The 26,933-nt window shown below is 39.7% G+C and overlaps 2 protein-coding genes across 2 annotated transcripts; both read left to right on the top strand.

The window, feature by feature from the left end:
• Nucleotides 1–166: 166 nt before the first annotated feature.
• LOC121948040 (alpha-1A adrenergic receptor-like) lies at nt 167–13,966 on the top strand. Its single transcript, XM_042493287.1, has 2 exons — nt 167–1,416; nt 13,241–13,966. The coding sequence occupies exons 1-2, from the start codon at nt 453–455 to the stop codon at nt 13,804–13,806; spliced, it is 1,530 nt and encodes a 509-aa protein (XP_042349221.1). The 5' UTR covers nt 167–452; the 3' UTR covers nt 13,807–13,966.
• A 6,877-nt stretch (nt 13,967–20,843) lies between these two features.
• LOC121948140 (gastrotropin-like) lies at nt 20,844–22,395 on the top strand. The gene is made up of 4 exons (XM_042493420.1): nt 20,844–20,975; nt 21,062–21,231; nt 21,330–21,419; nt 21,567–22,395. Exons 1-4 carry the CDS (start codon nt 20,909–20,911, stop codon nt 21,627–21,629), a joined length of 390 nt encoding a protein of 129 aa, XP_042349354.1. The 5' UTR covers nt 20,844–20,908; the 3' UTR covers nt 21,630–22,395.
• The last annotated feature ends 4,538 nt before the right edge of the window (nt 22,396–26,933 follow it).

Here is a 26,933-nt window from a genome sequence, read left to right as displayed (position 1 = left end):
GACACCAAAGAGACGCTTCTCCCAAAACGCGCAATTCCATCCCAAAATGTTGCAAATAAACAGTATATTATGCGTTTTCTGTGGAGCACATGGGTTTTCATGTTATGATGCGTCATGCGCCCTTCACAGGCTCGTGTTTAGGTATGTTTGGTCAATACATGGGGGATCTGTGTGTGGCGCAGAGGAGGCAGGAGATGACTGCTGCCCTCCTCACTTCTCCACTGAGCCCTCAGGAGAGTGGAGTGAGAAGGACTGCATGGGGACCGCACGGCTGCACAGTGATCGGTTTTCTCTGATAGAAGATCTCAGCTGTGTTTTGGAAAGGAAATTGCGCAGTTAAACAATGCAGCCTTAAACCGTTTAGACAGTTTAAATATATATATATTTCGTAAAGCTCTTTCGTGCAGTTCTAAGTGATCTGAAGCCTGCTATGGAGGACCTCTTGAGTCAAAATGAGTGTGAGCACTGACAATGTCACAAACTTGTGGAAAAATGGTTCCTCGGAACTCGGCGGGACTCCGGGCGCGTCCTCCCCGGTCAACTTCACCAACAGCTCCGGGGGGAACCACACAGAGGTGGACCTCACCCGAGCCATCCCGCTCGGCTTGGTGCTGGGGGCTTTCATCGTGTTCGCCATCGCGGGCAACATCCTCGTCATCCTCTCGGTGGTCTGCAACAGGCACCTGCGGACACCGACGAACTACTTCATCATCAACCTGGCCATCGCCGACCTGCTGCTGAGCACCACGGTGCTGCCGGTTTCCGCCACTCTGGAGATCTTAGACTACTGGGTGTTCGGGAGGATCTTCTGTGACATTTGGGCAGCTGTGGATGTGCTGTGCTGCACCGCATCCATCATGAGCTTGTGCGTAATATCCATCGACCGCTACATCGGAGTGAGCCACCCGCTGCAGTACCCGGGCATCGTGACGGAGAAGCGGGCTCTGCTGGCCATGCTCGGGGTGTGGGTGCTGTCGGTGGTCATCTCCATCGGACCTTTGCTCGGGTGGAAGCAGCCGCCGTCGCCGGACGACACGGAGTGCCCCATCACCGAGGAGCCATTTTACGCGCTCTTCTCCTCCCTCGGCTCCTTCTACATCCCTCTCATCGTTATTCTGGCCATGTACTGCAGGGTGTACATAGTCGCCAAACGGACCACTAAGAACCTGGAAGCCGGTGTGATGCGCGAGAGGATGAACTCCGGTGAGCTGACCCTCAGGATCCACAAAGGCTCTCAGGTGAACGAGGAGCCCGGCAGTTCAGGCGCCGGCAAGGGCCGCGCGCACCAAGCGAGAAGTTCCCTCACGGTGAAACTTCTGAAATTTTCCCGGGAGAAGAAAGCGGCAAAAACTTTGGGAGTTGTGGTCGGCATGTTTACGCTTTGTTGGCTGCCCTTCTTCCTCGCCTTACCCATAGGTAGGTTCAACAGGTCTCTCACACCCTGCTCTGTCCCACTGTCATAAACAAAATATTTACAAAAACACAGCCCCCACCTCCCTTTCCTCACAACCCACACCATTTTTAAAACTTTTTTATATCCAATTAGCTAAAGAGACTCGCAGAAAAGATATTACAGCCATCTAAATGTCTGTAGGAAGTTAAACTGAGGCAGTTAAAGGCTGCAAGACTTGTAAATCATATCTATGGCTGGCACTGGGAATTCTCCTGGGCAGAATATACTGCTCTGAATTGTCACCAAACCTGTGAGTGGGCTTTGATATACTGTAGTAGTCATTTTATAGGCCTACTGCAGGAATAGAAAATAACATCACCCATATATTATTGCAGGGTTTAATATATGTGGCACAGTGGGAGCGGATCTATATTATTTCTATTACTTCACAGACTGTGTGTGTAATTATGTGAGATTACATCATATCTTATGATAAGTTTGGACCAACTTAAAAATGTTCCAACTGCACAATGCCAAAGCCAACACTAATGTTGTGATATTTAAACTCATAATATGGGATAAATAAAACATGCTTTTTTTCCAAAGACTAAGAAGGAACTCTTCACAAGTTTATCCAGACATTATTAGTGTTATCTTTGCATTATTCCCTGAGTCCAAGTTAATCTGGTGCAACAAATTGTTTGAGTGTGCCAAGTGAGGAGTAGGTGGCCTCCATCTGCTCTGGTTGGTTTGTTCAGAGGCCTGTGGGGCCTGTCAGGGCTCCCTGATGCCACAAGACTGGCGAGCTTTCAACTCCAGCTGTCATGGCTGTTTAAAAACCTGCAGAGGAAATTAAACAATATATTCTGTGGTGAAATGCTTGTGCTGCGGGCTGCTTTGTGGCGGAGAGGTTAAGAAAATGTCTTTATTTAGTGATGGTGTCTGGAGAAAGGGTGCACAAAACAAAGTCTGAACTACAAGCTTGGCTGGTGTTTTAAAGGATTGTTTTCCTGATTGGCAGGGAAATGATCCCCCACGGCACTACTGTAAATGTATGCGAGTGTGTGTTTGTGTATCAGCGTGTGTCTGCATGCGTACACATTTACTGTGGACATATGGAAATGTGTTTATGCCCCTGGCTTCACTCTGCAGCTCATCACCTCCTCACATGGACACACACACGCATCACTACCTGGGGCAGGATCTCTATGCAGTGTCACATAGCTGGGATTATTTGGCCTCGAGATGTTCTTCATGAGATACCAAAGGCACGTAACAAATGTAATTTTCCAAAGTTCTGATTTTCAGATCTGAGAGGCTTCAGAGAGCAAATTCCAGGGAAAGGGGGTGAGGTTCAGGAGGGGTCTGTTTATGTAACACTAATCAACAAACTGCCAAGAAACCCCCTGAGGGTCGGTTTCTCTGTACAGTCTCTGATGTAGTATACAGATGCATTGTCACAGAGCGCCATGCAACCTTTTTTCATTAACTGGCTGCAGAGATGCATGAAAGAAAAGCATACAAAGAAGTCCACAAATCTACTCAGGGAGAATTCCACACAGTACATCTACTGTATATTGACTTATATATCCACAATGTCAAAGCAGGACACTGAAACTGCTCTCAATACTAAAGCCTCTTCTATCTGCAAAATTTGTGGAGAAGTTTTTGTTCAAATGGTGCCCTGCTGTCATGTGTGACTCCCGTCTGAACTTAAAAACTTAAAGTGTGATAGGGCAGCAGCTCTCCGCTCATGTTGCTCCTGAGTATTCATTAGCCTCCACCCACAGAGTGGGATTTCCTGTCTCTCACTAGTTATTACCCTGCTCCTTCCTCTGCATACTGTCACTGATATGTAATGTATGTGGGGGTTTTTGGTCGATGGTGTGTGTGTGTGTGTGTGTGTGCGTGTGTGCGTGTGTGCGCGTGCACTGGTGGCAGCGGTTGACGCGTGTGTTTTGTTTGTATGTATGTGGAGGAGTGTTGAAAAATGTATGTTTGTTAATGTAAGTGTATTGTGTTAATGTGGCTGTAGATTTTTAGAGTATTTTAAAGCCAGAAAAGCTGAAACAGAGACTGGATGCTGTGACCTCTGACCCCAAAGGGCTCAACCTGAGAACATGTACATCCTTAAGACTTTTTTTAACTCTGTCCTTCAAGCTGATCTGATCTATCTGATCTGAAGTCTGTACACACCTTGTTTATGTTTTTGCACTTAAATGGCAAGCATGTAGTTACCAGTCTCAGAGTTTGGGTCAGTCCTTTTACAGGTTCTGAATTATCTCGTCTCCTTGTACGCCTTTAACTTGGAGCAAAGTAAGGTATACAGACTCCAAGATTATAAACATTACATCAAAGTTTTTTAAGTTAGTGTTGCTCCAGGCGAGCTTCCTTGGACAAAAAGCAGCCCGAAATTTCACACACACTCACTGAGTGCTGTCTAACTTAGCTTGTTTGTCAGTAAGGGTGACATATCTGAACTTTAAGTTATTTCAGAACACATTCTTGTATCACATTATGAAAAAATGACACTGTAACATTTAATTGCACTGCAATAATCACAGTGCAGAAATTGACCATAAAAGGCTCTTTGAGGGGCCAGACACCATGAAGGCAGCCAGAGTTTCACAAAAATGCTTATAGACCCTCTATATGATGGAGCATTTTTTTAAACATCTGTTTAAAATCATCTGTTTATCTGTTTTTAAATTTTAAAAAATATTCGAAATACACAATACAAAGTCACTATAAAATATACAAAATATAAAACCATAATGGGGCAGTCATCTCTTAAAAAGGGATTCTGTGTGAAAATCAGAGCATATGAGCTGACTGGACACGGTTCTCAACATGGAGGTGGCTGAACAGGCGGCTAGCAGCTAACGGTGCTAACTTTATATATAGTGCATTTTCCCACCGAATTAAAAGCCATGTGTGGCGGTAGCTGATGCCCTTTGTACCTCTCTGCAGGTCCATGAACTCATGCAGTACAGGCACAGTTCTCCATGAGTTTTTTTTTTTAATTCATTCATTCTGATTAGATCAGATCAATGGACGACAGGAGCAGAGGAGAGTTAAAGCAAATTTTTAGAATCAGCGCAATGTGAACGGTTAAGTTTCACTGTCTGTACCCAGAGTACACGATGTGCCCAAGAGTGTGGTGCCATAAATAATCAAACGGTATGTTCATGTATATTCCAACAGCACAGCTAAAAAGGGTCCAGCTCTAAAAGACGAAAATCAATATGTGGTGCCAGATGTTGAAAATTGTGGCCGGCCACCAGAAAAAAGTTAAAGGTTGAAACCCTGCAGCACTAAACAACTGCAACAGTGCTGACAGAGCCAAAGGTGTTAACCAGAGGCAAACCGGAGGGTGGGTGCTACATTTCTGTAACACCGCCATTCTGATATCAGCAGAAACCGCTGTATGAGCACAGTGCAGGGCAGCAGCAAAGAGCTACCCAGCATGATGCACACGCATTAATATGCACATGTGGTCGGACTGGCTTACTACAACAAACCACAGAGAGGCTCGCAAAACAAAACACAAAGAGGTAGCATGACTTCATTCTCTGCTCAGGACACCATTATTCGACTGTATCTTTAATGCTCTGAATGTCGCATACAGAACCTCACTGACACTCTATGTCACCTTTCAAACTGCACCTGTCCTACTAGCAAGTCTTTATTATAAATAATCTGTTGAACAGTTCAATATTGTTCAGACACAACTCTAGTCCAGACAGCAAAGTTTCCATACTTGAAATGTATTTCACGCTGACTACCAGGGAATTTCTTGTGGGAATTATGCACAAGATATTTAAATACTAGTTATTAAAAAATAGATTAGGTTCAGAATACTTACCATAAGTACAGCGTTGCTTTAAAGAAACACCAGAAAAAGCAGTCAATGAAAGCTGGCTCATCTTGATTGACTGAAGGAGTAGAGTCAGGTTGTCAGCAGCTCCACCTGCACACAGAGCTGACAACAAATGTACAAGCAGTCATGTATAAAGTACACATACAGCCGGGGCTGCAACCAACTATTTTCATTATTTATTATCCTGCCAGTTGTTTTCTCAATTGATTTATGGTTTGATGCATAAAATGTCAGGAAATAGTGAAAAATGCCCAAGGTGATGTTTTCATATTGCTTTTTGTTTGTTTGTTTGATACAAGACAAGTAAAAGTGAAGTGAAAAGTAAGAGTGAAAGTAAAATCCTCACATTTTAGATGCTGAAATCAGTAAATATCAGGCAGTTTAGCATGAAAAACAAATAAATTATTAATTGATTATCAAAACTATTGCCAATTAATTTCCTGTCCATCAACTTACTGATGGATCTCGTAAAAGATTTACTCAAGTAGCTAGTGAATAACTCAGTTAGATGAAAATTATTTCATCACTATATTATATTCAAACAGGTCTTCCACAGGTAATGACAAATGTGAAGTGAACATAAATTCTTTAAAGTGCCATATCTAGAACCAGACATAATTTTTTTTAAGTGCTGTTAAGCACCATTTAATCCATTAAAACAAAACAGAACTGCAGAAAATAGCCTAATGCCTAAAGCCACCATGACGTTACCTACTGGTTTGTAGACTCTTGGTGGGAAGCCTCGAGCTTGGTATTTTGGTCATCGCCATCTTGTTTTTTGGAGCCAGAAGTGACCATATTTGGAGAAGAGGGTGGAGCTGTGGAGGAGCAACATTAAATGATGTTAGAAAAAGTCAAATTACTGTGTTTGTCTGTCTAAAATTGGACTTTTAAAATGTATGTAAGCTGACTGAAATCAGATTACACCAAATTTCTTGAGGTTGGACCAACACACCCAAATTATTTGATTGGAAGTCAAGCTATTCTGTCATGAAGACACCTTAGTTAACTAGTCCCTGCATCAGCCTTCCTCTGTGGTTAGGGAAAAGGACTGTTCATACTTATGAAGGGGGAAGGGGTGCTGTAAAACGTATTAGGCTTTTTTTTTTTTTTTTTAAATGTAAGCACTTAATTTTGGCTTAGGTGAGGGACATATGACATACAACTTGAAAAAGGTAGTGGTTTATAATTAAAGACAAAAAAGTGACATCCTAGCCACCCCCTCCTCTGATAAATTAAGTACAGGCCCACAACACCATCACAAAAGCTAAGTAATGCGCTAGTGTGGACGGGAGAAGTCAAGTGACCGTTTTTCTCAATGGAGTCTGGTGTTTTTTGATATAACTGCTTCAAATCTCCTTCTGTAAGGGCTGTCTTACGGCAAGGTAAAGCGGTGAAAATATTGTAAATGTAGCGCACACTTAAACTGATATTGTTTTTTTAGGCAGCTTAAAACTAATCAAATAATACAGAGTTTGCTCAGCGCCATTTGATTATATAGTTATTGTAAATAAGCAGTTGTGATTGTGATGTGGTGTATATCATAAACTGTATAAATAATAATAATAATAATAATAACATCGGTCTATAGCAACTAGCTGAAAGGGGGCATCTCACCAACTATCACCATGGTGAAGTCGCACATACTTCCATCAATAAACTGATTCTACCCCGCCGCTTCTATTTACGGACAATGACGGCGGTCCAATTAAATGGCCTAATCAAGCTATCGTAGCTCAGAACTGTGCATTTAAATGTACTGATCGATTGTTTTGATGCCTCAAAGAGGGCTTGCCACTCAGAGTGATCATTCCCCAAAAGATGCTTACCATCAAGGAAATTACTTATAGAGACCAAAACCTTTTTTTTTTTTTTTTTTTTGGTACCAGGTTGTAAACAAGTTCTATTTTGCTGTAAAGTTGGGCATTTTAACATACAGATCTATGGGGATGGATTTGCTTCTGGAGCCAGCCTCAAGTGGCCATATAAAGAACTGCAGGTTTTGGCACTCCAGCGTTTGGTATTTCAGCCCTAAAGGTTACCTTTTTTCCAAAATGGCTGTGGTCCTGCTATCTCATCTCTTGCTTCTGTACAATCGCTTTCATGTATGTGAGCACAGCTGATTATAAAACTGTATTGTACAGATTTTATAATGTATCTGTAAAAATAGCAAAAGTAGCCCAATGTAACAGAATAGAAGTACATATGATCAATTTATTGCAAATTTACTTAAGTAAGATAAAAAAAGTATTCTGCAAACAAGCAGGCTACTCTGTGGAGAGCAATTTATTTAATAAAAAAAAAAAAAAGAATTACTCATTTACATGTAACAGAATAGATATAATGCATTTCTAGCCACCACTGCAGGTGCACGCAGACAACAAACCTCAACCAAGATAAGGAAAAAGAAACAGTGAATTCTTATAAGCATTAAAGCATTGTCAAGGGAAGTAGAGAACTATGTATTTTTTATTTAAAATATAAAGATCGAGGAAGGACTTGCCTACATTTAAGTCTTTCAATGAGCTGATTTCTCTTGTTCTCATCTCCCAATTCAGCTGGAAAAAATCACCAGTCCTCAGCGGATACACATCTTATTTCATTGCACTCATTGTCCCACGGCTCTTTAGCACCCAGCGCAGGCACTAATGTCCTGTGAAGGCCACGCATTTAGCAATTGGTGCAAGCAGTGAGCTCATGTGTGAGTGAAACCAACACTTGGAGGTGTTAACCAATTATTTCCATGTAGAGGTGTCTTTGGAAGAGATACTGTGCATGTGTGCATCTTAACATGCGTACGTGTTTTTGCTACATGAGCTGGCCAGCCCCTGCACTCGGGGCTAATGGAAGTGGGTTTTGAAGGGGGGGAAATAATGAGATTGCTGAGTGTCAAAGCAATGGAGGAGAAAGGAGGTGGCAGAGCTGAGCTGGAGGGGCCACAGGGTAGCGAGGGTGAAAGTGCGGGTGCCTGGGATGTCAACCCAATTTTCCAAAAATAGCTTCATGCTATGGTTTCATTGAAAGCAATCTGCAAGGGCAATAACTTCTGTCCTTTTAGATCAAGACATATTAATCATATTTATGGGTGTGTTATGAAACACACGATGTGTGAGTCTTTGAGGAGCAGATTGTATGTGTAAGTGTACGTGTGTGTGTGTGTGTGTGTGTGTGTGTAGCACGGAATAGGCATCACTTCTTCCAATTAGTGAGAATAACAGGATGCCTTGTTTTGTTAAGATGTTCCTGTGTTTCATAGTGAGTTGTGTGTGCGTGTGGATGTCCTCAGGAAGGAGGTGCAAACATTTTTTTTAACAGAAGGGCCGAGACCACCTACAATAAACCTCCCACAGTTATCTCTTTACCATTGTCTCGCATCCTCTGCGATTTATACTTTATATATTATTTATTTTTACTTCGTTTCAACATAAACACTCTTCACAGGACAAAAATGGACCACGTTCACACAAAACTTAAACACACAAACTATGCACTACATCTTGCTACAGGAAGGTCTGTTGTCAACCAGATTTATTTCTGGGTTTCCTACAATTTTATGCTGCACTTGTGTAGAATGGAGGCACAGGAACATGCTGGCAGTGTCCCACCTTGTGGTCTCTGGTGTAGCCTCAAGATGTTTAGAGGACCCTTCCTGGGAGGCAGACGGAGTCACACAGCTGTGTTTGCCTGTGCAGATGACCAATGCCGGACGCAACACATTTGGCATCCTAGGCAAGCCATAAGCCAAGACATAGACTCCACTCCACCATTTCCCATGTGTGGGTGTTTGGGGGTTTTCTTTTTCGAGTTAGAAAATAAATACAGTTGGGTTTTTTTTGCACACCTCCCTCTGGGTGACACCCTAGGCAGCTGCCCATGGCGCCTACAAGATCTGCCTCTTCAGATGACGCTTCTAAAGCCCATCTGAAAGACTTAGAAATGAAATGTAGATTTACGGAACAAATACAGTATTTTTTCACAAGCATCTGAACTACTGATTAAAACAAGAAAGCCACAACCAGTGCTAGAGCCCTGCCTGATCTATTTCACCCAGATACATTTCCATCAGTTTGTTATATACAAAAAAAATAATGAAACAGATATGTAACTTATACAGCTTGAAATAAAGCTGAAGACATTATTCAGTTACTCCTTTAGTAAATTTGACCGAATTTTATTCAACTATTTTAATAACTGAGTAATCATTAGCGGTGCATTTTCAAACAAAAATGTAAAAAAAAAAAAAAAATCTCCTATAGCTGCCTCTCTAGCATGATGACTTTTATTTTTTGCCAGTTTTAGACCATCTTTAATGGTACAAATTTAAGGCTTTTTTACCATTGGTTAGGCAATGGACAATGTGAAAGTGTTACTTTTCACAATTCTTAAATGATTAACTGAGAAAATAATTGCAAAATTATGGGAAAATGGGGGAAAAATGCTGTCTTGGCATTTAATTATTTATTAAAGGGACATTTGAGATGTTAGTATAATAGCATCACACAACTTTTTACTCAATAGAATTACAATTAAAATAAGTTTAATATAAACTCATAATACAATAATACACTTATCTTATCTACAACTTCTATCAATATGCTGTAACAGCCTAATTCACTGATTAGCTCAATACTGCTTTTGTTTATGTCACGTAAAAACAAAAAAATACACAAATAGCATATTTTCAAATGCTAACCTCAGCTTGTTTCTCACCCTCTTTAGGTTTCCTAGATCTGTGATCTGTTAGACTGGAATAAGAGAAAAGTGTTCATTTATCGATATCCGCAGCCAACTGCTATCATAGAGACAGACAGACAAAGAGAGAGGGAGGGAGACAGGAAGAGAAATGACAGAATGAAAGAGTTTTAATTCCACTCCATCCAACTCTGTATCCCAATCACAGGCATAACTCAAACTGTTATGTAATCACATTTAAGTGGTCGTCCAGAAGCGAAAATAGCATGTGAAAATACCAGCCACTGTGAAGAGACCCATTCATCTAAAGAACAGGAGGCCAAGACACATTCAGACAGCCGGCTCTAGTTTCATCTCACAGTCTGGCAACCCCCACACACACACACACACAGATTGTAGTGCTGTCAGGAAGTGACATTTCCTCATATTGTAGCACAAACACTTAAGTCCAGGTAAAAAATTGACTGGAGCACACAGACTGTGTAAATAATGGACGTAGCATCATGACATCACCCATTTGCTTGTGGGCTCCAGTTCAGCATTTGGGCTGTCGCCATCTTGGTTTTTTGGAGCCAGAAATGACCACATTTGGGTGAGAGGCTGAAGGTGTGGAGGAGCGAGGGGTGGATCTGACTGAAAAGCCAAGGACGCTATTAGCAGAGAGCCTGTCACTCAAAGTGGCTGCACCCTTTAATAAATGTAACTTTAAGCCTTGATAAAGTGTAAATGGGTGAGTTATGTAACCCTCTCCCCCCCATATAGTCATCATGAATGTTGAAATTACCTATAGATCAAAACTGTTTTTGAAAAGTTGGGCATTTTAACATGGAGGTCTATGGGGATTGACTCTGTTTTGGAGTCAGCTCCAAGTGGTCATTAAATGAATTGCAGTTTCTGGCACGTTCGCATTTGCAGTTATGCTGTTATCATTATTGGCAACCACTAACACATTTCACCTGCTGGTTATTTATTACTTGAAGTACTTTGTACCACTTGAAATAATTGTTAAAGTTGTTGATGTGATAACCATGAAGAGGCAAGCTGAGGTGTTGATCGGTCTGCCTATAATATTTTACCAGAGGTAATTTCACACTTGAAAGCCTGAGATTATAGTGCATCCTCAGCCTCTCCAGGAATGTTATATTAATTTAAGATTGTGGGTTGGTGTGAAGAAACAGTTTTACTCATATCTTCCCACACGCAAACACAAAGTCTTTCTTTCTTTTGCACTAATCTCACACTTGCTGTGTTTTAATCTCCAGGCTTCCCCCTCTCTCCTCATTAGCTTTTAAATTATTCTTCCTCTGTGTAAGCCTGGCCACAGGAGGAGAAATGGCACCACAAGGGGAGATTAATGCAGTTTAACACAGGCCAAATCATTAGCATCCATGAAAAACCTACCAGATGTCATTTCCATCATCACTATTTCCTCTCATTTTTGACAAAAGTCTCATTAAGTTTTACAGACAATACACTCCGAAATGCTAATATATGCACACATAACTTCAGTTTATTACAAATATTTTGCACTGACAACACTGTACAACACACATGTTGTAATGTAGAGACTTCCATAAACTCTCAAAAAAAAGGTGCCATTTCATTTCAGCTGTTATCCTTTGCTCCAAGTTAAGCATGTCTCCCTTTGTGTATTTATCTATAAGGGGATTCAGGGTCATCCTAGATGACCTGTGACAGAGCGGCTACATTGCTTTTTAAAAGGGAGCACTTCATCTGTTTCCAAAGGTCTTCCTATATGCAACGTCTTTTTTTTTAAAATAAAAAACTAATTATGTGGAATTGGCTACCATCCTCTACGCTTCACACCCTCTATGCAGCAGTCTGACTATAAAGGCTTGTGGTATTCTTAATCAGTGGTGCCATCTACTGGGTAAAATGTAAACTGCATGACTCAGAGTCAATTTATCACGATCAGGGACGCACTGATCCGATACTGCCCTGATTAAACAGATCAAATATCTGCCATTATGTAATTGATCTGCATTTAATTTTCTCCATTAGTGTCTTTTCAAAATTCAGTGCTTCCGATCGGTCACATTTAATCTGTGACAACAGGCTGGCAACTTAGTTATTAGTGCAATTCTTGGCCTCATGTTACCTTACGTGACAAATATTCCTTTAACTTCAAAGAGGTACAAGCGTTAGATCTGAGAAAGGTCACTGCTGATGTCATATCACTCAGGCATTGGAAGTGGAAGAAAAAAGTAGATCAATTGATTGATTATGAGTTATATTTCCCTTTAAGCAGCATGAGGATGGAAAAAACATATTTTAAGTAAGTGACATTTTCAAACATTCAAGTTTTTTATGGCTGCGCCATTCCATCAAATGGAAATATGTCTTATGCATCAGTTTATACACATTTCCTAAAAATACTTCTAGGCTTTTTTGGTATCTTTGAGCATATGTTTATAATACCAAGTCTACCTGCAAGCCAGTCTTCATTTTTTATGAATAAAATCTGCATGAGTAGACATGTATAATCTGTAAGCGACAGTCAAGCGGCAACCTCCGAGGCTGAGAAATGATGCCAGTGCGGAAGTACCCAAAGCTGTAGATTATCAACTGTCCACTTGAGGCTGTTTCCAAAACTGAGTCAATGCCCCCCCGACCACTGTGTTAAAATGCCCAACTTTTCAGCACAAATAAACCTGTTTACAGCCTGGTACAAAAAATGGTTTTGGTCTCTCTAGCTAATTTTGAAATCCATGAAAACTGTGCAGGGGTTGAATCTTTTTTTAACTCATGCGTTTACACCTTATTAAGACTTTAAGTTACACATATTTAAGAGAGGGGCTGCTTGAGTGACAGGCTGTCTGCGAAGCGTCGCTACAATCTGCGAGTCAAAACCCTCGCTTCTCCACAGCCCAAGACTCTCAACAAAATATAGTAACTTCTGGCTCCAAAATACCAACGAAACATCCACCAATATGCTGAACTCGAGACTTCAAAATGGCAGTCCACAAACCAATGGGTGATGCTACATCTATTAATTATACAGTCCATGAGCAACACACAAAAGCCACAACTGTCATCTCATTTTGATCTACATGTAATGATGCTAAATTGTGATTGGTGCACAGAAGATGTCATGCTTCCAACTGAGCCTTGCCCACATTAAATCGATGAAAAGACCACATGAGAAAAGTCGAAACAGAAATTTTACATACTTTACGACTCCCATTTTGAATTGCCATCTCACAGTTTCTCTACAAAGCCATTAGCCACTAACTTTCTCTGTTCTTCTGTTTTAGGGTCTTTTAATGCGAACTTGCGTCCACCTGATGTCCTCTTCAAAGTGATCTTCTGGCTGGGCTACTTCAACAGCTGCCTGAACCCCATCATCTACCCCTGCTACAACCGAGAGTTCAAGCTGGCCTTCATCCGCATTCTACGATGCCAGTGTCACCAACGCAAACGTCCCGGCTGGAGGGCCTACAATTACCGCTCCTCCAACTTCAGCTCGTCCGGACACTCGCGCAAAAGCTCAACAGATCACAACTCGGGCTGCTTGAATGGTAGCCAGCGCACTTTGCCCTCTTCAGCTAGTCCAAGCCCAAGCTACCTGAGCCAGGGTCTCCCACCTTGTCCTGAGGGGGAAACACTATATATCTGGGGGGCAACCACCCCGACTCCCTCTACACCAAATCTGCTGCCTGGCAGCCCCGCAGACTGCCAGCAGGGAGCTCTGAGAGGCGATGTGAGGGGAGGGAAACCCGCTGAGGAGACTACTGGCAGTATTTTCTCTTTCTCCTTTGGGAAGAACAGAGACAAGGGAGGGATCAACAAGGACAGCATGGTGCCTGATGACAAGGTGTGACTGCTGAGTGTCACTGAGATGTGACTCATTCATTCCTGAGAGGGATTTAAGTCACAAACAGAACGTGGATGTAGGATTTCACAGGTTTGCTGCATTCGCTGTACATGGTCCCATGATCAATCATCAGTCAGTGCATTGTCGTTGTCATTAGTAGTCAATGTAAGCTGAAGGTAACTGAGTATTGACTATGCTGCTGTATCAGAGGTATTTTGCTCTATGTTACTGTATCTGTGGTTGACATAGAAGAAATGTTTTTTTTAAATGGACAGTGAGGGGTTCAAGACAGTTAATCAAAATCACTGTTTGATGCCCTGTTTGGGAGCAGGAACACACCAGTGCACGTATTTTGATCAAACAAAAAATACATTGGAAGGAATAAGGACACAACCCTCTACTCAGTCATTGTCTGCCCTGTAAAAAGACTGTCAAAGAGCCTGACTCGTGTAAATGTGTGATAAGACAAATGATCACCTTGCTGTTGCAGTCACTTGATATCTTCATGGTATGTTGTGGAAATAAAGTATAACCTGGTTTATCTGCTGTGCGCACAATCATCAAATATCATCTTGTTTGTATGTTTGATGTTCAAAAAGTTCTGAATATCAATATAAGAAATGTGATTGACACATGAATAAACATAGAACGTTGATCAATTGCTGCTTGGAGGCAAAGTCTCTCTCTGTAACTTGTGCTGTTACGTATGATCATAGATGTTAATTTTGATCTGATGATAAAAGACCAGAGCTGGATGTTTTTGAGGTAAAGGTAAAATGCAAAACAAACCTTTTTTCGATACTGTATATTTCTTCAGCTAAGTACCCCCCGACCAGCACAAATCATTTTTGGTGGAACAAAAAAAAAAAAAAGAGAGAGAGAAGGTAAATAGGTAGAATACAGCTCTGCGCTCTCAGTGTCTTATTCATAAAAAAAAACAACCTTGTAAAAAAAAAAAAAATAATAATACTAATAAGAATATTAAATGCTACATTTCAAATGTTTGCAATCCATCATTAAATTCAAAGCACAATACATTTTTGGAAAGTGCTTGATACACATATATATAACCAGCGAGACACATTGTGGTCCAATCCCTCAAACCACTCGCTGAGGTGGTCTGGGACGCTAACGCTCTTTAAGTTGCCAATCTTTATGCTAAGCTAAGCTAACTGTCCCCCAGCATTAGCTACATATTAGGTCATTTTAGTTATTTCTGGACCACAATTCAATCAATATCTGAAAGACAGCTCAGACTGTACCTCAGGGTAAATTTCTGCAGTGTCCATGTCTGCTGTGAGGACGAAACGATTGCGCGTTTTCAGGCAATTTGCTGGGTACGGGTTTTGGATCAATTTGCATCACTGGATAACTCCTTGTTATTTATTGTCTGTGGGGGGAAAAAGACATCCTCAGCACAGAGAAGCTTCACAGTTACAGAAGCTGACAATGCCGTCTGAGTTTTAAAGTGTGAATCAACATGGTGACAGTAACGTGCAATAACCTCTTGCAGAGCCAGATCACGAGGGATCAGACAGATATGCAGCGTGAGGAAGGCTTTCTCTGTGTATATATTGTATATTAACATTTTACATTTAATTTTCACTCATTTCACTCTCATCAGGACTCCTCATGGAGAGAAAACTGGCTGGGGCAACTTGACATGTGATGGTGTGACCTCACACACTTATTCCACCATGTCCCCACAGGTATCTATGTGGAGGACGGCAAACTTGTCTAAAACTCTTGGGTTGTCTTCTGTATAAAAGACAGATATGAAAAGTTTTAGGTAGACAAACATCAAACAATATTAAGGTTGTTGCATCTTTTTTTTTTTTTTTAAATATTATATAATGTTTTCCTACCTTTGCAGATCCAGTGCAGCAGATACACTTCATCTAATTTTCCAGCGATGACTGTAATGTCCAGTAGGTGACCTGCAGGGATGTACTGCATGGTTTCCAGTCTCTGCGTGTGCTCCTCCCAAGAGTCAATCTAGTACTTGAAGCTGACCTTTTCCTTACAAATCCCAGCGCAAGCCAGAGACACTGCATTCAAAGGTATCTGCTCCAGACTGTATGCTAATTTATAAAAGAGAAAACAAGTACTGAACGTTTTGACTCTACTTTGCACTATAATGTTAATAATGTTATGTTATGTTAATGTTATGATATAATGTAATGTATAATGTGTAAAACAAACAGAAATACTGTTAATGTAAACACAAAACAAAATAGGCCTAGTTTAAATTTGCTGTAAATGTAACATTACCATGATAATTGGATTAATGCATTACTGGTAAAACACTGAAAAGGATCTTGGCCTTGCTGTGAAAAATTATTAAAAGATGTTTTTACCTGTAAACTGGAGTATCCTCTGCATCCACACAGTTCACTTCAGTCTCAAGTTTAATCCATTCATGCTCTGGGTTGTGAAACAGATTAAACATATAATTTACTGTATATGTTTAACAGTAGTACAGTTAGTAGGCCTGTTTTTGGGGTGGTGCTACGAACTTAAAGGATTTCAGATACATCTTCAACAACATTTAAGTATTGTTTAATTACCTGATGGGGTATTAAAGCTTGATTTTAAAACTTTATTCTATATTTGAATATTCTGATACAATAGTCTGGGGTATTACTTAGGTAAGCGATAATGCCAGACCAGGTGTCCCTTATCAGAAATTAAAATATAATAGGGAGGTCAGAACTGACACCCTGCAGCCAATCAGAATCAGATCCTGGTATAATCCCTGATAATGGACACCTACAAAGTAGTTCCATTGAAACTGTATATTCATAGTAATAGCCCTCATCTAAAATGAGCAACCAAAGCAACAAGGACACAATCAACGCCTCAGTTTGCAAAGCATTCATCACACATAGAGCAGTCCTTTAACACAGGACAGCAACTGTAACATACAAGCTGCAAGTACACTGCTCCTCTGCTCCGAACTTGAGACCTTGAGTCAGCTGGAGTTTAAAAAGTAGAGCAGATCGTCTACTAATCAGAAGAATCAGAAGATCAGCGATACAATCCCCAGCGCCTGCAGTCTGCATGTCGAAGTATCCTTGGGCAAGATACTGAACCCCAAGTTCCTTCTGATACTACTAGTATATGAACATGTGTGTAAATGTGACATGTGACCTAGTTGCAGGCCACCTCCTCCTCCATGTTTTCCTCTGTGCTGCGCCCCAGACACGGTAGTCTGTTAACTTCGGCTCCTCTGACACTGTGCTCTTTTCTTTCCTTAATTTGCCAGCTAATGCATTACAGTGTCCACATTAACACTTTGTTATAACGTTTTTGTCGCAAGTGAGAATTTTTTTTTTTGTTGCAGGAACTGTATTAGTTAAGGCAGAGCGATTTGAGACACGTCTTCCTACACGGTCGCCATAACCAGAAGTTATTGTATATAAGTATATAAAGTTGCTGTTATACCTGGTGGGTTATCATGAAAATTATTGTAACAATTTCATCACACACGGCAAAATTTTCATGACTTTTCCAAAACATTCAGTGATTTTTACTAATTACATAACTGGCCAGGCCTGGAAATGTGATTGTGAAATTTTCCATGACCGTGGGAACCCTGAGTAACACATCAACTCCCCGAGTCCATTTGTATCACACTGCAATCATCTTACATCAATTTACTACTTCAGGCTGCAGCAGACAGAACATACCATTTGTTCATCAAAATCTTGATATTGATTGGGGGCTGGATGACCGTCTGCGTGTCGGACAGTTCTGAATTCCTGTCGTCCAGGATTTCCTGAAAATAGGCAACTTGTCAGGCATTTCTTACAGTCTTACTCATTTTAAATATTTATTTCTGAACGGTAATCATCAATCCAGTCTCAAAATTAAAGGGGGATTTGATGAGAAGAGCCAACTCTCCAATTGAGAGGTCAGTAAGGATGCTTTAACAGCGAAGGACTCACTTTTATTTTTGTGACATTCTCCAAACCTCTCTGGCTGCTGCTTCGACCAACAATCTCTGACTGCAACACAAAGCTGAAATGCACAACAGATATGGTCATAGCCCTTGCAGTCTGTTTCTCCTGATGGCTTGAAAGAAAGACACACAAGCTTTGCAGTTATTTTTACTAACACAGTTTCAAAATATGTGCATGACTTTTCAATGACTCATAATAAATTTAATGACAATTCACAACATATGACATGAACAGATCTGTACGGTAAACTTTACTCAAATGTTAATTATTATATGAAAACAGTGGCCTTTTGCCACTCTAATGGCAGTGCAACACATTTGAACAGTTCTACTTGCAAAAGTTAATTGAAAACAGTGATTTGCACAATTAGGCCAAAGTGAAAGCCTGGGTGTTGACGTCACTGTTTCAATGTTGTTCTTTTTTATTTGCCTATTTTACTGTTATTCTATTCTACTATTTGTTTCTGCATTTTATTTGTGTGTAGTGTGTCAACAGTGGCTATTTCATTGTGCAATACTGTATTGTTTACTGTCAATAAAGCTGAGTCTTCAACCTTGTATCCTGTCTTTCTGGCTTTCGTTCCATAATGATGTTGTAAAATATGTCCTTGCTTCCAGCAGATTTCAGATGACCATCGAGGAGCTCCCGCATCTTCTCCTCCAATGTCAGGAGAGTGCTGATTTTATCATAACTTTCCTGCTGAATAACCCCCTTCGTAAGGAGTGCATCCAAAATTAGTTGAATGTTGCTTAAACTCGGGGTCACCTCAGTTTTATATTTATCCACTATGTGCTCATCTGGGGGACGAATTAAAGATAAAAGATTCATTGGTGATTTCATGGATCCAATGCAAATTCCTAAACATTTATTTCTATATTCAAAGTATAGCTGATGGACATTTGTCAACTATTACATTAAGATTGTCATTTTGCTTGTTAAATGTTGCATGTATCACATTCAACCATTTTACAATGCACATGGACACCAGGAAGAGACACTGTAAAATTAACAACACAAACATGACTTAAATACAACAGTGATTTAAGAGGACAAGACAACTAAAAACTGTTGATTTTGATACTAGTACTTTTGAAATAACAAACTTTTTTAATCCTGGGATTTAAAAAATCTACATCTAAATGCATATTTAATATTAAATTTAGAAACAGTGCAAGTAATTTTCCACAATAGTTCATCAATACAATATTGTATCAGGAAGGGAAAAAGTGACTTACTGCACCAAAGAATGCTATTGCTTATTGTAAAGCACATTTGTAGCAGCAACTCAAGATCATGTTTGGTGACTGGATGCAGATACTTAAAGAGACCAATATTTAAATCCTAATTTGTCCCATTTTACCTGATGTCCAACTTTACCTTACTTCAAGTACCTGGAAGTGAAGGCGTACAAATGAATGTGTTTTCTTTTATGTGTCGATTAGCAGATCAAATTATCTGTGAGCAGTCAGTTCGCTTAAATGTCCTGCTGCCTCACAGGTCAGACTTCACGTTTTCTGTCCCAAAGAGTGTAAAAACTTTACCTTGACTATCTGCCTCGTCGTCAGTCTCCTCCAGTGTCTGCACAGCCACCGACACAGCAGCAGCCACAGCAGCAGCCTCAGCAGCAGCCTCAGCAGCAGCCACAGCAGCAGCCTCAGCACCTGACTGCTGTCACCAGGTGGTCTGTGATTCCTCTGCAGCCGGAAGCACAACACTTCATGGATTCGGGTAAATTATTAAAGTCTGTGATTCAGGCATTTAAAGAAATTTTTAGTGTTTGAAGTCAATTTCTCACAAAGTCAAAAGTTTTAATCACGCTTCACGGTTTTTCCCACACAGCTAGATAACCCAGGAAGACCCAAATGGTGCATTGAAATGCTGTTGGAAATACAACAATCATGCCAGTCATAGCGAGCCAGTAAATTTTGTGCAAAGACAGAGGCTACCTCTGGCCGACCCAAAGCATATCACCGTTTGTTGATATGCATAATACATTGATTATTGACAGAATAACAGGTCATGTCTTTACTAAACATAATGCAAAAGCCAGCAGCTGGTTAGCTTATCTTAGCATAATATTAATATTACTTATAAATTATTATATGGCGTTTTATACAAAAAAACATCACTTTGGTACTACAGAATTAGTACCATTACCAGTAATATTCTTTTTTCCACACATGCATTCAATATATTCACCATTACACTGTTTTGAAAACATCTCAGAAATTGTAAAAAGAAAAATCATAGATTTTTTTAATCAAATGTCATGGAATAACATTCAATTGTGGTATTAACAACAATGGATATAAATCTTTTTAAAATTTCATTATATTTTTTGAAGTCATTATGTTAGTATCATTACCTTAACAGAAATGGATCAATAACTACTTTTGCCATAAAAGGACAAATCAACCACTTGGTAGAGCATGTTTAAAAGATTAGAATAAACGTGCCTAACTCTAAAAATCCCATCACACAAAGCTCTCATGCCTGGAGTGACTTTTTTAGTTTTTTTACTTCCTGTAGGAGGCTAAAAGAAAAGGCTGTCTACTTAAAGACACAGTGACATCCAAGGGTTCAGATTTCAGTATAACATGCATTAAATGAGTGATAGAAATAGCTCAATTAGATGAAGTTCAACACATTTTTCATAACAAATAGTAATAGACTTAAATGTACCAAACAGCTGGGCAGAACATAACTTAAAGTGATTAATCATTGTTGGAACGTCAGTTAAGAAAAAAAGATACATAAAGCTGAAAATAAATGCATGACCTCTATTGAAAGGATATTGATGAGAAGTTCAAAGACAGACTATATTTTGTGTTTGTACATTTTACCGCACCACACATGCTCAAACTTGCAAAGTGCTGGAAAAACCTGACGCTGACAGGAGCAGGAAAATACTTTGGATTTCTGACAAGTTACAACATTGTCGCATAAAACAATGTGACAGATCATCTTAGAAAAACACAGCTGACATTTTTCACACATTCAGTGAGGTATTTGAGAGGGGAGGAAAAGGCAGGTATAGCAGTCATTAAAAAAAGAGAGAGAGAGAGAAAGTATCTGTAGCAGGCCACTCCTTCTTTTAAACTGTCTCATAAACTCGCTCCTCACCTCGCCTCCTCTCTGTCACCATCATGGTTTTCACTGGGAAATATGAGGTGGAGCATCAAGACAACTATGAAGAGTTTCTGGAAGCAATTGGTATTCCTATTTGGTATTTTTTTAAACATAAATGGATAAACGTGAGTCGCAATTCATTTAAACTTTCTGTTTTTGGAATGTCACAGGGCTTCTTGGCTCCAAGACCGACCACAAAGTGGTAATAGACGTGGTTCAGGATGGGAACAACTTCACCTGGACTCAAACTATTCCCAATATACCCAACTGGAGCTGGTCCAACAAGTTCACTGTTGGTCAGGAATGTGAGCTGGTGACGATGAAAGGCGACAAATTTAAGGTGAGATAATAATAAATTATCCACCACATATTCACAGCTTGTCCTAAAGCTTTCATGCTCATTGGACATTTCCCTCTGTGACCTTTTGTGACCTGTAGGCTTCTGTCACTATGGAAGGTGGCAAGATTTCAGTACCGTTTCCTCAGTACCTCTTCACAGCAGAGATGACTGATGATAAGCTAGTGATGGTAAGAAGAGCAATCGCTTAACACATGACGCAATGAAACTCCACAACTCTGTAATCCTCACTGAAATAAATTTCCTCAGAAAATTTCAACAGCCTGAATAGTTTGTTATAATTTTATCCCAAATCATCTTTTCCATGTGTTTTCTAGCATTGCATAACTCCGGGGGAGAAGGGTGTGACTTTCAAAAGAGTTTGCAAGAGACTGGGTTGAATGGTGCAAGACCTAACATGCTTCAGCAGAAAAGAGGCCGGAGGAAATCAAAATGCTTCTTCCAGTGACTCAAGCAAGAAGAATAAAGCAACCAAATGGCAAGTGGAACATCTACTGGCTTCATATGTAACCTGACAGAAATGGTCAAACTATACGTACTGTATTTCTACAAGGATGAAACAATTTACCTGTAGCAGTATCAATGTCGTTCCATTATAAATCAATGAAATACAGCATGTTCGCTATAAGCAATGATGAAATTTTCTTTTGTCTCACACCACTGATGTTGACTTTATGGTCTCTGAATTAAAAACATTCATCTTTTCTGTGTAACTTGCAAACATATTCACTGTAAAAGGCAAAATGGCCATTTCACAAGAAGATAAACCAGATATGTTTAAGGATAGATATATTATCTATTATCTATTGTAGTCATTAAATGGGTAAAGTTTGACTCTATGCTTAAGAAACAAACTGATATTTAGATATCAAATGTGACACTGACACACCCTAGCTTATATTTGCTGAACAAATAAGAAGATCCTTGTGTCATAAGCACCATCCTGCAGGTATTTTTGTCTTTTATCATCTCAGGAAATAAAGTGTTTTACATATGTGCCAAATAGCCCATACCAGTTGCAGATATTTTCCATTTTTATTCCCTTATTTGGTGTGGATTTCAATATCATTTCAAATCTACTATTTTCAATTAACAAGGTAAGTTTGCCTGACCAGTAATGGTGCTCAGGTAGTACTTGTGTATGTGGCATGTTGTGATTTGTATATCAATTACTGTGTTTACCTAAGTGTAAAACATATTAGTCAGAAGAGAAGAAGAGCCTTTCATGTTTTGTAGCTGATATTAGTTGTAGCAACAAGAGCTAAAAGAGAAACAAGTTATAGTCACACTGGAAAAACAACAACTTTTAAACCTGATGGCCTTCCATGTAATAATCCCCTCCCAATCACTAAAAAAAATAATTTTCACATTTCTGTAAACCACAGATATGTTACATTCTCATTATGTGCCAGACACATTAAAACATAAATATGAAATATTCACACAGTCAATGCATAAAGATCATGATTTTGATTAAAAAATGTTGTCTCTGGTGCACAATCCCAGCTGGAGATGCAGTGATTTTGGAAAAGAACAACCAATTTTCGTGTCACCTGACGTATACCTGGTGGAAAAGCAGTGATGGGTTGCTAAAAAAGAAGAGACTTTGTTGTTTGATATGATACGAGAACATATGGAACATACAAATAGAACATATCCATGGTTTCAGAAAGGTACAATGGCAACTTCATTTTCTTCTAATTATCTAAGCCGTTAAATATTTACTATACATGGGTAAACAATCATTTTAATAAGTGCAAACAGAGCAAACACTTAAGCGTGCAATTAAAGAGTTAGACTCCGGCTAAAACAGGCCCAAAAGCTCCCAGTGCACATACAGGCATTCATATTTATACCATCAACATTCAAAAGCCAGGAGGTGAGTTGCCTATCAAGTGAAAGTCTGGCCTACAGTAACAAAAGTTAAATCATATAAAAATAAAATACAGGACAAATACATACAAATAAAAAAAACAAAGAAAACAGCTTGAATACTCATCACATGAACTCACTACAGGAATGAGAAGCCGGGTGTTTGCAGCCAGAGTGTTTGCGAGGTGCCGATATAGACTGACCTGAATGAGCTACACCTGGTGCCCATTTAGATCAAATCAGGATCTTTTAAGGTGGACTGGCCTTTAAGGTGGCCCAGCCAATCCTTCTACACATGAGCATCATTCATTATTATTTCCTTTATCTGTGACACCACAAGGCTCTCCTGATGTGACCATTGCCACCAGTGGCTAATAGCTGAGCTGTGAAAAAACAAAAAAGTTATTTGGAAGTAGTCTCTTATCAGAGATTTACTCATTCCATACCAGCGATCCTTGATGAATAATCCAGTAAATTGATGGATGGATGCAACAGACACTGCAGGCTCAGGAGCTGAGCAGGGCCAGGCCTCGGCTCGGCTCAGGTGGTGGAATATATTTTAAAAGATGTTTGATAGATGTGAACTGTGCCTCAGGAGGTGTCTGCTGCTGTAAACACAATATCAAAAACATCCGTGCAAAGTAATACAATGCAAAAGCTCAAGATGCAAAAAAAGTATTTGAGTATTTCTTGAGGTCTGTTGTGTTGTCACATGGATTTGCAAACAATCCCGTGTTTGGTAAATTGGATATAATATTTGAGGGTTCGTGATTTCAAATGTAACATGCACACAGCATAGTTCCAGATCTCTGAATCAACATATCTCCAATAGAAAGAATAGGACGGAAGAAATGAAACGATATGAAGAAAAGCATGAAGTGAAATGTAAATTCAGTCTGGTGATCAAGATAATAGGAGCATCTGTAAATGGGACCAAAGTACTTAAAATAAAATGCTTATTCAAGTTGCATGCTTTGCTCTTTTTTAATTATTTGAAACAGGAAATGACAAACATTAAATACAGATAACTAAATATTTTTAAATACAATGAAAGGACACTGCACAACCATAGACTGTATATAAAGATTATGTATTATAAACAGTCTATGTGCATAAGTTCAATATGCATAATTAAGTTTTGACTCTGCCCTCAACAGCTATGTTTGAATGTGCTCTTGCAGAAGAGCTGCAAAAAAATGCACTTTTGGATTATGACCACTGAGAGGCGCTCTCATTCCTCAATAAAACACCAGTGGGAGTAAATCCAGTGTCACTCCAGTTAATTTTACCAGTGAAGAAAGGGCTCTATGTTTTGCATTAGGGATGTAAAATGGTATAATTCACATTTGAAAATCTGTCATTTATTTTGAGTGTAATAGTAATCACTCATATCTTTGTTCTGCCAGATTTTAGGATTCAAATCTTCAGTTTAGCTGTACTTGTTTGGCAAATTGCCTCTTTTAATGGAGGAATGCTGTTTAATAATGGCAAACTTGACGAGAAGAAGGCTTCATTTATTCATTGGTGTTGTGTGAAAACACTGACGCATTGCTCCCTCTGTGGCAGATAGTCTGGCTGACATTCATCCACTGGACATTTGACATGCTGCATTTTACCACGAAGAAGAGAAACAGAGAATTCCCTTATCAAAGAATCTGACTCTTTTGCAGCTTTGAGTGTAAGTGTGACATCAAGGAAGGACGGTAGCTTTTTTGTCAAACGGAATTTTAATGATACAGTCTGGACATTTTAAAAGCTGAAAGTTAGTGGGGTGCTTTTACTTTTGAATCCCTGAATCAGAGGGGAAACTAATGAGTCTGAAGCAAATATACTGAGACCCCCACCATGAACATAAGGTGAGCAGCCCTCTCTGCACCCCCAACCAACCATTTTCCAAATTCCTCCTGGAGGACACATTAAAGGAAGCCAGCAGCTTCTTCACCCCCTCAAAAGCTTACAGGAGACTGTGAATGATCCATTATCAAACTGACAGCCACGAGTGGTGCGCTGCTCCTCTGTCTCCACCCCCTCCTCCTCCCCTTACAGAGAGATGCTGAAAAAATCCCTTCAGTCTTAGCATCAATACACACCTTTTTTTACTAAATGCTGTTAAAAATACATAAATCATATAAATAGAGTGCCAAACACTGATTGCTCTTTAAATCTGTTTGCCAAGTTAATTACATTTTGATCAGGCTCATGTGGAGGAATGTTGTGCTTCTTTTTAAAAATCTTTTTTTGTTTAACTTAATGCTAATTAAAGATCTGTGAGCTGATATGATTAAGCACCTGCACACGGTTATGTTCAAGATCTGTGATTCAAGAGAAAACTATCAGACAAGTCCGCAGTTTCATAATAAAATAGATATCCTGCTGTTTCTGAGAGGACAGAGTGTCCACAGTCCACTGTACTGTGTCCAATGTGAGCAGGGCGGTCAATTTGCAAGCATTACACTGGAGCATAATGTCTCATGTGTGAGAGAGAGACCCATCACTGAATGGATTTCTATAGATCAAAATGCCATAAAACATAGAAAGCTCTGAGTGCGATGTGGAGGCGGAGTCCAGAAGCAGAAGAGAGACTGAACTTGTTTCTCAGACACTGAATAATAACTTTGTCTGGAGAGGGAAAAGAAGCACCGCTCATGGATATATTATTCCACCCATAGTTTCAAGTGTGGGAATGAGAGATTAAATGATTCGCTTTTGATTTGACCTCAAATACAAAGTGTGCTTTAGTCAGTGGTGGATAAAGTATGCACATCTGTTAGCATACGACCGGATAAATGAGACTTTGGATTACACTGCACGAGTTTAATGAGAGCTTGTAAACAGGTGTTTTGATATCATTTTGCTGTTGTTAAATGTTGGAACATAAATATATTCACCATTTTCCTTGAGTGCATGCAAGAAAACAACCATTTTCTTCTCAAATTCAAGGCAAAAGAGCACGACTAACTGATTCACAAATGGTCATTTAGTGGGTGAAGAATTCCTTTAAGTTTAAAACCTTGTATGCTGCTGCGAAGATCTGGATTATTTCATCACTTTTTAAAAGCTCCTCATATGTTTTATATGTCAAATTTGATCTGCAGGGTAACTACAGGTGATTCTCTTGGAAGTGTTGCAGTGAAGAAAAACTCAAGTTAGAGTAAAAATGGTATAAAATGAGAAGGAAATCCAGGGAATCCAAGAGTATGAGAACGTGAAAAACGAGGAGGAATTAAAATAAATAATAAATAAAACACCTTTATTATAGTGTCTTAATCATTAAAAAAGCATCAGGGCTTGACAAAGACTGGTGTTTGGTAGAAACATGTTGGCTTTTTTAAATGATTTAGACACTGTTATAAAGGCTTTTTTATGTAATTCCTCCTTGTTTTTTCACATTCTCATATGCTTGGAGTGCCTGGATTTCTCTCTCATTTTATCCTGTTGTTTCCCGTCTTCCATGAGGACCCGATACTATTTCGTGACCTACATTTGATTGTGATCCACAGAGCAAACCAGTCATCTCTTTGTTTCCATTGCAAAAATGGTATTTGAAAGTCTGGTGTGCAGGATTTAGTGGCATCTAGCGGTGAGCTTACACAAATAAATATTGCCTGTGTATCAAACATGTAGGAGAATACGGTGGCCGACATGAAAATGCAAAATGGCCCTATCTAGAGCCAGTGTCTGGTTTGTCCGTTCTAAACTACTGCAGAACATTAGCCTGGTAAAACCATCCTGATGTGAGCTCAACAATTTGTATCGGTCTGGACTCGCTGCCACGCCAAACGATTTTAGTGGGCAGCTGTACTTGCTTTGAC

Source organism: Plectropomus leopardus, chromosome 9, assembly GCF_008729295.1.
Source record: "Plectropomus leopardus isolate mb chromosome 9, YSFRI_Pleo_2.0, whole genome shotgun sequence".
Taxonomy (NCBI): domain Eukaryota; kingdom Metazoa; phylum Chordata; class Actinopteri; order Perciformes; family Serranidae; genus Plectropomus; species Plectropomus leopardus.
Note: the sequence above shows the minus strand (reverse complement) of the source record. Positions and strands in the feature narration are given on the sequence as shown.